Genomic DNA, 14,215 nt, shown 5'->3' on the forward strand with positions numbered 1-14,215 from the left:
GAAAAAGGGCAAAAAAGAGGTGCTTGGAAGCCAAGTCAGAAAGAGATGAGAATATAGAAGCTCTCCCCTGCCTTGCAAGGGCAGCCAGGCCTTGGAGGCCAGAGAACTCACAAGGACCCTCAAGTGAAGACACATCCTTCTCTGGGGTACAGAGAGGCATCTAGAAATGAATGCATCTGACACGAGAGCTTGTCTATATAAAAACTCCCACAACCTTGGTTGTCCAGAGGAAGATATGGGAGGACATCTACAACCTGTTATCCCCATTCTGGGAAATTCAGTTGGAATGTGTGGGAGATGCTGCCAGGAGACTGAAGGGCATGAAGAGAGGGATTTGAACTTTTCAACTCCTGGTTCTCTGCTTGTGAGGTTGTGATTTGCAATGGCAGTGCTTCTCCTCTTGCCTGATCGTCACCAAAAATGAAGAAGAGTGAATGACATTTTTTGAGTAGGGTTCAGCAAATAGATTTCTAGCCTCTCTATCTTTCAGGACTCACATTCATCAGGTATTTCCTATTATATGCAGTCCAGATTGTTTGTAATGGAGAGGAGATCTTATCATTATAGAGAGAGCACAGTGCACAAGAATATTCTTAGATGTTTACAAAATTTTTTTCCAATCATAGTATAGTTTTCAGGCTTGCAACTATTTGACTAAAAGTAATTTTGAATCTACCTTTTAGTTTTTTAACACTTACATTAGCTTTCATTGTACTACTACTTTGTTGATTTATATTTTGTTATGATAAATTAGTCAGTTATATTGACAAATTCAACCAGCATAAGCAGAATTGAAGACAGATCCACGTTGTCCTTTTAAAGCATCTTCCAAGTTCCAGGTATTGTAAGGTAGTGCACAGCCCAGGTGCACTAGAGTCAGTGAAAGACTGTAAGGACCCAGCATTTCCGGAAATCAATCAATATATTTCCTAGTCTCCTAGACAGATATTTATTTAAAAGGTGTTTGTTATGCATGGAATTAGCACAGAGCTTGAGCAACTAGGTTTAAATATTTGCTTAATTCATGCATAAACAGCCAAGAGTAACAGCTCCCAAACTGTGCTAAGAAGGACTTCCATATCTTTTCTCTCTTCCTAAAGAAATCTCCTAAATATCCTTTATGCTGAACCTCAAGATGTCACTAAGGTAAATCCATCACTGGTGTTGAAATTAAGAGAGACTCTTGGATAAGCCTTTGCCCTCCCTCCATCTTCACCTCAGGGGAAATTAGTAAAGCTAAGATTAAAGGGCAAAGGGCCAGGCTTTCCTCAGATTGGTCTACTATAGAGGAAATCCTCTGGTCTTTTGAGTGGTGGTAGTTGCAGGAACTCAGTGAGACCAGATGACTGAGCCACTCTTTTCAAGGTGTCTGACAACTGGGGTATAACTTGTTTCTCTGGTTGTACATGAAGTAGAGGCATACCATTTGTGTAATCATACATTTACATAGGGTAATAGTTTTTGATTCATTCTGTTATTTTTTTCCCTTGCCCCCACTCCTCCCACCCCTCTTATCCCTCTATACATTCCCTCCTTCCTCCATTCTTGCCCCCTTCCCACCCCCCATTATGTGTCATCATCCGCTTATTAGCGAGATCATTTGTCCTTTGGTTTTTTGAGATTGGCTTATCTCACTTATCATGATATTCTCTAATTTCATCCATTTGCCTGCAAATGCCATAATTTTATTTTTCTTTATGGCTGAGTAATATTCCATTGTGTTCCTTATTACAGTTTCTTTATCCATTAATCCATTGAAGGGCATCTAGTTTGGTTCCACAATCTGGCTATTGTGAATTGAGCGGCTATGAACATTGTTGTGGCTGTATCTCTGTAGTATGCTGATTTTAAGTCCTTTGGGTATAGGCCAAGGAGTGGGATAGCTGGGTCAAATGGTGGTTCCATTCCAAGTTTTCTAAGGAATCTCCACACTGCTTTCCAGAGTGGCAAGCAGGAGATTCTTGAGAAAAATAGATGCTGAACATCTTTCATGTTCCAGATACAATTCTGTGCCCCAGAAATTCAAACACATGCCCTCTGTTTTAGTCATCTTTCTCATCACTGGGACCAAAAGACCTGATAAGAACAATTTAGAGGAGGAAAAATTAATTTGTCTCATGGTGTCAGAAGTTTAGTCCACTGTCAGCTGACTCCATAGCCCTGGGCCCAAGATCAGACAGAACATCTGGTGGAAGAGTGTGGCATAGGAATGCTGCTCAGCTCATGGCAGCCACGGGGCAGGGAGGAACTCCATCCATCAGGGGCAAAATATTAACCCTAAAAGCATGGCCCCAGTGTCTTACTTCCTCTAGTCCCCCCTACATCTGTCTAAAATTACCACCCAAATTAATCCATATCAGTGGATTAATCCACGAATCAGATTATATCTCTCATCATCTAATCATCTCATCAGGTCTGAATATTTTTGCATTATCTCCCACATGAGCTTTTGGGGGACACCTCAAATCTAAACCATAACAATATCGATAGGTTTTTGGCGGAGTCTTTAGGTTTTTCCCTATAAAAATCATATCACCTGCAAGACTATAATTTGACTTTCTGCCTTCTTATTTCTATGTCTTTAATTTCTTTCTTTATCCTAATTACTGTCTGGCTAAGACTTCCAGTAGAATATTGAATAAGAGTGATCAGAGTGCACACCCATATCTGGTTTTAGATGTTAGAGGAAATGCTTTTGGCTTTTTCTATGTTAAGCATGATGTTCTGCAGTGAGTTTGTTATATGTAGTTTTTATTATATTGAGGCTCATTCTTTTTATACTTAACTCATTCAGAGTTTATATCATGAAGAACTGTTGAATTTTACCAAATGCATTCTCTGTATCTATTGAGTTGATGATAAAATTTTATTATTCATGTCATATATTCATGTGATATATTCCATTTATTGATTTTCAATTTTGAATGATCCTTTCATTCCTTGGATAAATCCAACTTGATAATAATGGATGAATTTTTTTATACTTTTTAAATCGTAGGCAGACATAATACCTTTATTTTATTTTTATGTGGTGCTGAGGATTGAACCCAGGGCCTCATGCATGCTAGGTGAGAGCTCAAGGTGGTACTACACTACCATAGGCTGTGCTCTGGGTGTGTCAGGGAGACAATGTGAGTTCCTTCTTGTAGCAAAAATACCATGCCTACCCTAAGGAGCTCCCCTTACTGGACTCTGAACCTGTGACAACGATGGAAACCACTTGTAGACAGGATTGTCAAGTAGCCAGAATGCAGGGAGATAGAGTCTGCTGGGGCTCTCCCATCTACCCTTCCATTGCAGCGGAGAGTCCCCTTGGCTATGGTCTGTGGTCACAGTGGCTGATGTGCTTGTTTGTCTATGTTGACACCCAGGTCTCTGTATACTGCGACTTTCCCTTGTCTCCCTTACTGAGTTCCAGTGTTTTATTTTTTTCTTTCTTTTTGTTGTTATTGTCAATTTTGTTTTCTGTGGAGAAGGAGGCAAGTGCTATGCCTCCAAAGATATTTATTCAAATTTCTTTGTCTTTTTCTTTGCTACTGTTTGCAAAGAAATTATTCTATGCAACGATTTCCTCCTAAGTTCTAGTTTATGTCATCCACCAAATTTTGATAATTTAAGAATAATGTTTTCATTTAGTTGAAAAGAAATGTCAATTTCTCTTGAAACTTCTTCTTTAACTTTTGTGATGTATAAAAATTTGTCATTTAACCTCTAAATATTTTGGGTGTTTCCAGTTATCTTTCTGTTACTGATCTCTCAATTACACTATTGCCTGAAAGCAAATGCACTGTATGATTTCTGTTATTTAAATTGGTTAAGGTATGTTTTCCTGCCTCGATTGTGGTTGATCTTGATGAATGTTTCTTGTGAACTTCAGTAGTTGTATTATAATCATTGGACCAAACTTTTGAATGTCAGTCAGAATTGACTGAAGATGCTCTTTAATTTCAACTATTTTTGCCTGCTGGATTAGACAATTATTAAAAGAGGGGTGATAAAACTTTCAAATCTAAGAGTAGATTATTTCTTCATTGCCTTTCTATTAGAATTTGTCTCAGACATTTTGTCATTCTGATTTTAAGTTTATGCAATTCAAAATTATGATTTCTTAGAGAATTGACTTTTTTATTATAGGGTCACTGACCTCCGATATCCCTGATAATTTTCTTTTTTTCTGAAGTGTGCTATGTCTAAAATTGATATGACTCCAAAAGAAAGAAGGGTGCATTTTCTCTATCTCTTTCTTTAAATCTACTGTATCTTTATATTTAAGGTATTTTTCTAGTAGCCAACATATAGTTAGATTTTTTTTAAATGCTCACATGGTCTCTGTCTTAAAATTGCTATTGTAAACCATTTACACTTAAAATGATTGTTATAATCAGTAAGTCCACCACATATACAACTGTAGTCTATTAATTACCCTCATCTTTTTTATTATATTCTTTGACTTTTTTGGGTTAATTGATCATTTTATATGATTCTTTTTCTCTTCTCTCAGCATATTCATTATTCTTCCATTAAAATTATTTTAATGATTACCCTAGTATTCTCAACACACATTTATGACTAATCTAAGTCCACTTTCAATTAATAATACACTTCTTCATGAATAGTTCAATTACTATAACAGGGTATTCTCATTTACTCTTACCTATCCCCTATAACATCACTGTCATACATTTTTCATTTTCCCATAAGTGATAATCATTCAAAATTGTTGCTCTTATTATTTTGAACAAAATAATATCTTTTAGATCTGTTAAGAATAAGAAAAATAAATGATATTATTTCAACTTAATTTATTCCTTTTTTGAATGCTTTTCATTTCTCTGAGGAAAACTCCTTTAATATTTCTTTTTTGTTTGTTTGTTTGTTTTTTTGGTGGTGCTGAGGATTGAACCCAGGGCTTTGTGCATGCAAGGCAAACACTCTACCAACTGAGCTATATCCCCAATATTTCCTGCATGAAAGTTGATCTCAAGGATATAGAGAATGTAATACTTGTTACCAGAGCCTGAGAAAGGTATAGAGAAAGGAGGAGTGGTGAGATGGAAGTAAATGGAATGGATAGGAGGAATGACTTCTTATGTTCAAGGCACAGTGTGATACCTGTGATTGAAAATAATTAGTTGAGTATTTTAAAATAATGAATAGGATTTTTAATGTTTCCAACACAAAGAAAGATATACATTTGAGGTGACAGATCAATTATACTGATTGTGATTATTACACATTGTATACATGTATGGAAATGCTATAGAAATATGCCATAAGTGTATATAATTACTATATGCCAATTAAGATCTTCTAAAGAAGATTTCTAGTAATACAGGTATACCAATAACAAATTCAATTTTTGTTTGTTTTATACAGTCCTTTTCTCCTTCAATATGAAAGGATGATTTAACTAGGCCTGGTGTTCTGGGTTAGAGATCATTTTCTCATAACACTTTAAATATCTCACTCCATTCTTTCCTTGCTGCATGGATTTTGAAGAGAAGCCTGATGTAATTATTTTCCTTTTCTTTCGTATGTAAGAGGCTTCCTCTGGTGTCTTTCAAGATTTTCTTTCTTTCATGTTCTGCAGTTTGAATCCAATATGCCTAGATATAGATGTTGGTTTTTGTTGTATTTATCCTGCTTGGTATTTTCTTAGCTTTGGATTTGTGGCTAGGTGTTTTGACAAAAATTTGAAAAATCTCAACCAGTATTATTCCAAACATTTCCTTTTCTTTTCTATCATTTCCTTCTTTTATTTTGAATATGAATATTAAACCATTAAAATATCCTGTATTTTTTTTCTCCAAGTCTTTGTTTTTTAATCTTCATTTTTGTGTTTGGGAAATTCCAATCACCTTCCTTCCATGAGTCTATAGTTTCAAGTCTATTGTATCTTTTTCTAGGTTGTGCACAGTACACTGATGAGAGTTCTTCAATGACATTCTTCATTTCTGTTACAGTGATTTTTACTCTTATCATTTACTCTTAAAGTTACTTCTCTGTGAGTCATATCCACTTGTTTTTACACACTGTCCACATTTTCCATGAGAGTCTTTAGAATATTTATCATAGCTATTTTACATCCCTAGTCACTTTCAAATTCTCTACCATATCTAAAATCCTTTGTATCTTTCATGAAAAGCAATTGATACTATCTTTAATATAGGTGAATGGATATAAAATACACAAAATGTAAGTTTACTATTCAAATTTGTAACCATAACTAACAAAATTAAGAAAAATAGTTAAATGAAGATGTTGATTCTGAAGAATAGGATTTAGAAAGACTTCCCCCGTCTGTGTGATGCACTTCATTATTCATAAAGAATTAGTCAACCAGCACGTGTGGCTGCTATGACAATGAAGAAGAATGGGCAGGGCATGGAGGACCTCAGATGGCAAGTAAGTTAAATATGATTTATTTTTAGTTATGTAGCCTCTCCCTACAAGTTCACATTACTTGGAATTTGTGGTCAGTTAGCAGCAAGAAGTACCAAAACAAAATTAATTCCAGAGAAGGAGACCTGATTGGGTGGGAATGGGCAGCGATTGAGAGGTAGGAGCAGAGTTTGACCAAATGTCAAGAAACATCTTGTGAGGAACATGACTCAACAGACTCTACACTCTCATTTGTCAGCAGCACTGGGCAGGAAATCACAGGGCTGTCTGGTATCTTGATAATCATTGGAGCACCGGGGCCTCACTCAGATTCTGCAGTCTCCAGGGCAGAGAAGTATCTTTGAGTGACTGTGAACCCAGGAAGCTCTTCCCTTCAACACAGCTTACACCTCTGGCAAAAGAATAGAAGAAAGGTAAGAATTTAGCAAGAGCTTATTTCCAAATCATTCTTGACTTTTTCCTTTTACTTCATATACATATAACTTCACTTTGGCCTGGTGTATGAAGGAATCCACTGGGGTTAGAACTGGAACAGTCAGGAGACTTGAAGCTCCCTCTTTGTAAATTTGGTGCTGACAGTTAACTGTGGGAAGAATGAAAGCTGTAAACTTGGACCCTTCCCTGTTCTTGGAACATCTGCTCATTCCTCTATTTATTACAACTCCCCAAATTTACTGATATACTGGGAAATCTTCTGCTTTCCTTAACCAAGGAAGTAGGATGGTGTACACGTGTGCTTTTCCAAACTAATTCCTGTGAATAAATTTGTCACTTGTTTTCTTCCTTTACCATTTTTTCTTTCCTTTATGTACCTCTCAGAGTCTCTGTAGGAAGTAGATGGCCTAAAATGAGATAACTGAGAAGTCTAATAAGGGGAAATGTACCCATATGGACAGATTTGGAGAGGTTGCAAGGGATGGTGAGCCTTAACTTACTCCCACCAAGTAAAGTGATATCATGGAGCTTGAAATCAACAGGTTTTAAAAGAAAACCAGAAGGAGAAGTCACTGGGACTTAGAGATGGCTGAATATCTAGCTGTCTTTTTGGTGATGGTCCTAGGAAATGTACTACATAGAATCTGTGTCCTTAGTAACACAGTAACACTGCCATTGCCCACTCACTGCCTAGCTTAAAGGACCAGGAAATTTAAAATCTCCAAATTACTCTCCCCTTGACCTTCAATGGCCTTTCAATGCATCCTTTTGAGCAAATGCAACCAGAAGTTGGAGCAAAAGGATCCCCTTATTGGCACATGTCTCCTCCTAGGATGGAGAAGAAGGTAGAGAAGGGTGAACATAGCATTCTGATAGGAAATGGGGTATATTCCATCTCTTTGTAAAGCTTTTTCACACTTTGCATTTCTTGGGAATTTTTCTCTCACAAAGTGATAGAATCATTTTCTCATTTATCTCCTCCCAGTTTGTTTGAATGTTTATTTGTATCTCCCTGTATGTTGGCTCTTTCTTTCAAGTAATAGCTCACTATTATAAATGACTTGGAAATAGCATATAATGAAGAAAGGAGTTTATAAGTATTTTTTTTTTTTTTTGCAGTGCTGAGGATCGAACCCAGGGCCTTGTGTTTGCAAGGCAAGCACTCTACTGACTGAGCTATCTCCCCAGCCCAGTATTTTTAATTTCTGAAAATTTGTTCTAATTTGTTGCACATGATGGTAGAATGAATTTATGCATTTTGATAGATTATACATAAATGCAGTGTAATTTCTCATTTTTCTGATCTCATCAGAAAAATGTAGGATCACATCAGCCATGCAGTCATACATGTACATGAAGTATTAATGTCTGTTTCACTCTACTATCCTTCCTAGCCTCACATCCCTTCCCCTCCCTTCACTCCCCTTATAAGTATTTTAAGTTTATGATATTTGATATGACAGAAAGGAACCTGTTACAGTAGTAGTTTAAACAAGAGAGAGAGTTGATCAGACCCAGACTGGCAATTCCATTGTGGCAGACACCATGTTACCCTGCAGTTTGCTATTTCCCTTTCTAGAGAGGTGCTCATGGGCTTTCATGTCCTTCAAATACATCCTCATTCCAGCCTTAAGGGAAAAGGGAAAGAATGGCAGAATCCAGGAGTTTCTTATATAACTTCTGCCCACTTCCCATTTACCAATGTTCAGTGATATGCTGCCATCAATAGCCAGGGAGGCTGGGACTACAGTCTATAACTCTTAGCATTGTTATGTGAAACAGGAGGAGGTTGGCTGTTTGGAGTCATTAGTGGTTTCCACATCCTTGATGTTTTCTCACTGTCCATAAAGCAAGATTTTTCTTTGGAACTCCCCTCATAAGGAACAGAGAACAATGATAAAACCTTGAACAGTGTTCCAGGAGACTCCAATTTCTTTTGAATTTTATCTTCACTCTATGAACTTGAATATATTTTGCATTTGTTTAGTCTCAGATTCTTTCTGTTATAAATGGGAATATTATAATTAATGGTATGTGAAGTACCTGTGTTAGAAATCAGAAACATAATATTGAACAAAAAAAACAACACTGAGAACCAAGCAGGTATACATATGAGAGACAGAGAGCATTGAGTATAATGTGAGAGACCAAAGGGGGAAAATAAGACTTATACTTTGAAAATGGAACTGTGATCTCTGTTCAGTGCCATGAAGAAAAAGAGAGGGAGAACACCAGAGACTGTGATCATTCAATCACAACCTCCTCAGGTCAACCAGGTCTGTAGGAACTATGAGAACATGTGATGAATGGATACAGCAGTACTCGATGCTCTGAAGATCCTCCCATCTCCCATTAGGACCTTCCTGTCCTGCGTAAACCTTGGGAAATTTGGACAAATAAGGGCCTTTTCAGAGTCACAAAGGGATTCCTGGATGTTGAGGTCTCTTCTCTGTTGTCTTCCACCCACCTGTTTTTCACATGTCTTGGTTGTTCTTCCTTGCTATTTCAAAAATTTGCCTATTTATTTTAATAAGACAGATATGTGAATTGCCATTTCTAAATTTCTAAGAAACAGTAGTTTCATTCTCCGTCTGTGCAGTCAGCAGATCACCCTGGAAGTTGGGCTGTAGGACTGGTGAAAGGTGAACTTGTGGGTTCACATGCACACTTTATCACTTTTTGGACTGAGACAAAGAACAAACTTTACAACTACCTTTTGTCTCCATTTTCTTATATGTAGGATGGGAACATGAATAATAACTTGCCTCATAGGACTATTCAGAAAAATAAAAAGATGAATTAATCACTTTGCCAACTGCTACTACTATTCACTTACTTATGAGTTGTTCCAACCTAAATTGTACATAATTTTCTCTTATCACTGACAGCTCTTCACAAAAGAACATTTTAAAAAAATGCTAGCAGAGAATATGCTTATAAAAATATTTAAAACTACAAAGAACACTACTCATTTCATGAAAGAGATAGTATGTTTTATATTATATACCTCATAGCAAGTTACTTATTAACCACCCTTAGATATCTCCATGTCTCAATTCCTTCTTTTCAGTCTCTTTGCTGCTTCTCTCTTTCCTTTCCCAAACTTGCTCAAAGGTACAAGAAATTCAGTTCATCACTGAATCACCTCCCTAAGAAATGGGCTTATACTCTTCTAGGTGCTCAGTAAAGTCATGTACTGGCCCTTCCCAAGATGGAGACATGACACTGAACACCATTTTTTTTTAGCTAGTTTTGTAGGCATAAGGAATTCCTTCAAGTGCACCAGAGTTTTCAACAGGAGGAATCATGAAGAATGACATATTCATTCTCTACGTGCACATTTTCTGTTGATTAACTTCACTCAAAAATGTATGTGTTACTATGGAAAGCAGTATGGAGATTCTCAGAAAACTTGGAATGGACCCATCATTTGACCTAGTTATCCCACTCCTTGGTTTATACCCAAAGGACTTAAAATCAGCATACTACAGTAACGCAGCCACATCAATGTTTATAGTAGCTGAATTCACTATAACTAGATTGTAGAACCAACCTGGATATCCTTCAATAGATGAATGGATAAAGAAACTGTGGTATATATATATACACAATGGAATATTATTCAGCCATAAAAAAATTTATGGCATTTATAGATAAATGGATGGATTTGGAGAATATCATGCTAAGTGAAATCAGTCAGTCCCAAAAACTCAAAGGTCAAATGTTTTCTCTGATAAGTGGATGATGATATAAAATGGGGGAGTGAAGGGGTAAGAAAACAATGGAGGAAGGTTGGATTGTGTAAAGGGAAATGAAGCAGGGAGAGGGCAGGGGATGGAAAGATAATGGAATGAGATAGATATCATTACCCTATGTACATGTATGATTACAAGAATGGTGTGAATCTACATAGTATACAACCATAGAAATGAAAACCTGCACCCCATTTGTGTACAGTGAATCAAAAATGCAGTCTGCAAAAATTAAAAAAATAAGAAAATAAGGCAAGGAATTCCAGTTTTTTTTTAAAATGTATGTATTATATTCAACCTAATTTTTAGTTGCCCTTAGTCTCCCCTTTTACTCATTCATTCATTCACTTGTTCAATACAAATTTATTGGCCATTTTTTGTGATCCTCAAATACAGTTGGGCACTCAGGACACAGAAATAGGCAAGAGAAAATTGAATCTTGTCTTTGTAAAGCTGATCCACTGTGCCATTTCTAGCACAAGAGGACTGGCCATCCATACACCCCTCCCAGCAAGATGTCACATTCCCTTTGTGATCCTGAGTCATAATCTCCTCTCTCTCCTGGTCTCAGTTACTGAAGGTGGCCATGGGTCATGTCTGGGGCTTCTGCTTTCTTGTCTTGTCTTTTCTTGTCTTCTTCCTTTCTTGAGAGGAAATCTGCATCTAGTTTGAAAGTCTTGCTCTGTTGCTGTCCCACGGCATGTACCTGACTTTTCTCCTTCTGCCTTCCTGTGGTCATGGCATGGCCTAGGACAGTGAGTGGGAATGTTGAGATCATAGAATTTTCCCATGTTGGTAGAGGACCTGTCTTATACTAGAGAGAGTCTCGGGCTAGCTCAGCAAGCTGCAGCAGAATTGAATTTGAAGCCAAATTTATAGGTGTTTCCATCACCTAATCTCTGCAAGCTTCTGTTTCACTCCCTGTAACAGTGACAGCAATCCCCACATAGCAGGGTGGTATCAAGAATCAGAGCTGCAGCAGTTGGTTGCTCACATCTGTTTGTGTTCTCAGGGGCACCAGTGGAGGGTTTGTGACTATGGATCCAACCATTCCAGCCTTGTGGACTGAAATCACAACAATGAATGGAAGTGACCAACCTCCTCCTCAAGAGTGTAGCCAGGAGAAACTTATCATGCGTTCGCTGACTTTCATCATTGCCACGGTTGGGCTGGCAGGAAATGCGGCTGTTATCTGGCTCCTGTGCTTCTGCATATGCAGGAACGCCTTCTCCATCTACATTCTCAACCTGGCTGGGGCTGACTTCTTCTTCCTCTGCTGCCACATTATAGGATCTCTGGTGACATTTATCAACTTCTTTCATTCATTCTCAATCTCCGTCCCAGAATTCTTAAACACTGTAATGATCTTTTATTACATTGCAGGCCTGAGCATGCTCAGCTCCATTAGCTCTGAACGTTGTCTTTCCGTCTTGTGCCCCATCTGGTATCGCTACCATCGACCGAGACACATGTCAACTATCACGTGTGCTCTACTCTGGGCCCTGTCCCTGTTGCTGAGCATCCTGGAAGGGGACTATTGTGGTTTTTTGTTGAGGGATTCTGACAATGCTAAGTGTCAGGTATTTGATTTCATCATTGCTGCATGGTTGATTATCTTAGTTGTAATTCTCCTTTTTTCCAGTCTAGTGCTACTAGTCAGAATCCTCTGTAGCTCCAGGCAAATGCTGTTGACTAGGCTCTATGTGACCATCCTGCTCACTGCACTGGTTTTCTTCCTCCTGGCAGTGCCCTTGGGTATTTACTGGTTCCTATTATTTTGGTTTCATAATGATATTAGTTCGTTATCTTGTAGATTTTTCCTGATGGCACTTGCCATGTCCTGTGTTAACAGCTCTGCCAACCCCATCATTTACTTTTTTGTTGGCTCCTTTAGGCAGCGGCAGAAGCAGACCCTCAAGCTGGTTCTCCAGTGGGCCCTGCAGGACTCCTACAGCTGTCCTCAGCAATCCCTGGAGATGTCAGAAGTAACGTCGTGTAGCAAGTGAGAGCCTCTGCTTTAGTTCAAGAGAGGTGACTTTAAGAGGCCCTTTTTCATAATCTCTTCCTGTGTCAGGACCCTGATCCTCAAATGATTAAGATAATAATCATGCTTGTGAGGACTGAGACAGGGTCTGTCACATGAAGACTGTTACAGTGTTTTGGGAACTCACTCTGGGGCAACACCACATCCCCATATGAGTTTTTCAGTTCTGGGGTCCAGGACTTTTCCCACTTTTGAGGAGTCCCTCCTTCAGCAAAAGGCTGAAAGTGATCCAGGAAATGTCTAAATTTCCTCATTCACTGCACCTGATAGAGACTAAATGAATGTTATGTTTTTGGTAAGTTTCTTTTCCTGGTCCCTTCAGTTTATGTTTCATTAAAACTGGAAGAATTAAGTTTCAGTCTAGCCTACAAAAGAGCCATGTTCTTTAATCTTGGCAGGCATGTTAGGTTTTCAAATTAAAGGAGGAGAAGGAAAACAAAGGTGGGGTTGGATATTCTATAAATCCAAGGAACTAAGGAGTGGGAGGCAGGGAGGGAGGGGGAAATGTGGGGCAAAATTACAATATTATATTGTGTGTATGTACAAATATGTAGCAACAGATCTCATCAATAAGTACAACTATAATTCACCAATAAAAATGAGTGGAAAAAAAGAAAACTTCATTGTATGAGTGTTTCAAAGTTGAGGTATGTTTGGTTGTTTCCAAGTATTGTCAATTAAGACATTAGCTGCTACAGAAACTGGTTAACATCTACCAATAGAAGTTTCTTCTTGTTTTCTAGTTCCTTCAGATGCCCAATTATGTTCTTTACTTGAGATAGTTCTACATTTTGATGTAGGTATTTATTACTGTAAACTTCCCCCTTAGTGTTCCTTTTTGCATACTCCCTAACTCTTGGTGTGTTGTATATCCAGTTTCATTTTTCTTTAGAAATATTTTATTTTTTTATTTTGTTTGATCATTGACCCATTGGATATTCAGGAGCATGTTGTTTAATTTTCATGTGTTTTCAAGAATTCCTTCTTTTGTTGATTTCCAGTCTCATTTATAGTGATCAAAAAAATAACTGATAGGATTTTGACTTTTAAAAACTCGTTAAGACTCTATTGTGGCCTAACATAATCAATTCTGGGGAATGTTTCATGTGCAGTTGAGAGGAATGTGTATTTAATAAATAAATAAAAATAAAAAGGACATAAAAAATATAAAGGAAAGAAATCAAACTCTGAATCTAAAAACATATTACAGAGTTCTAGTAAGTAAAACTGGTATTTTCATAAATGAGGATATGGAACATTTGAAACTATGAGACATTTCTAGGGGTATGAAAATAGTACTGATGTTTTTTAAAAAAAATGTTTGATAGTTCCTTAAAAATGTAAACATATAGTAACATATGACTCAGCAATTCTGTTCTGGTATTTTCTCAAGATAAATAAAAAAATATATATCTATACAAAGAGTTGCTTGTTTATAGCAGCTCAATTCACAATAGCTAAACTATGGAACCAACCTAGGTGTCCTTGAACAGATTAATGGATAAAGAAAATATGATGGAGTATTACTCAGCTTTAAAGAAGAATGAAATATGGCATTTCCTAGTAAATGGTTGAAGTTGGA

At 37.3% G+C, this 14,215-nt stretch overlaps 2 protein-coding genes across 2 annotated transcripts in view; both read left to right on the forward strand.

Annotated features, from left to right (window-relative positions):
- LOC306639823 (mas-related G-protein coupled receptor member X2-like) overlaps positions 1–14,215 on the forward strand; it is a gene marked incomplete at its 3' end in the record, with an annotated part of 139,576 nt that overhangs the window by 14,551 nt on the left and 110,810 nt on the right. The gene's annotated exons all lie outside the window — the stretch shown is intronic.
- On the forward strand, positions 6,722–13,105 carry LOC306638645 (mas-related G-protein coupled receptor member X2-like). The gene is made up of 2 exons (XM_079101876.1): positions 6,722–6,815; positions 11,602–13,105. Exon 2 carries the CDS (start codon positions 11,627–11,629, stop codon positions 12,593–12,595), a length of 969 nt encoding a protein of 322 aa, XP_078958002.1. The 5' UTR covers positions 6,722–6,815; positions 11,602–11,626; the 3' UTR covers positions 12,596–13,105.

This window comes from Sciurus vulgaris, assembly GCF_902686455.1.
Source record: "Sciurus vulgaris genome assembly, chromosome: 11".
In the NCBI taxonomy this organism is placed as follows: domain Eukaryota; kingdom Metazoa; phylum Chordata; class Mammalia; order Rodentia; family Sciuridae; genus Sciurus; species Sciurus vulgaris.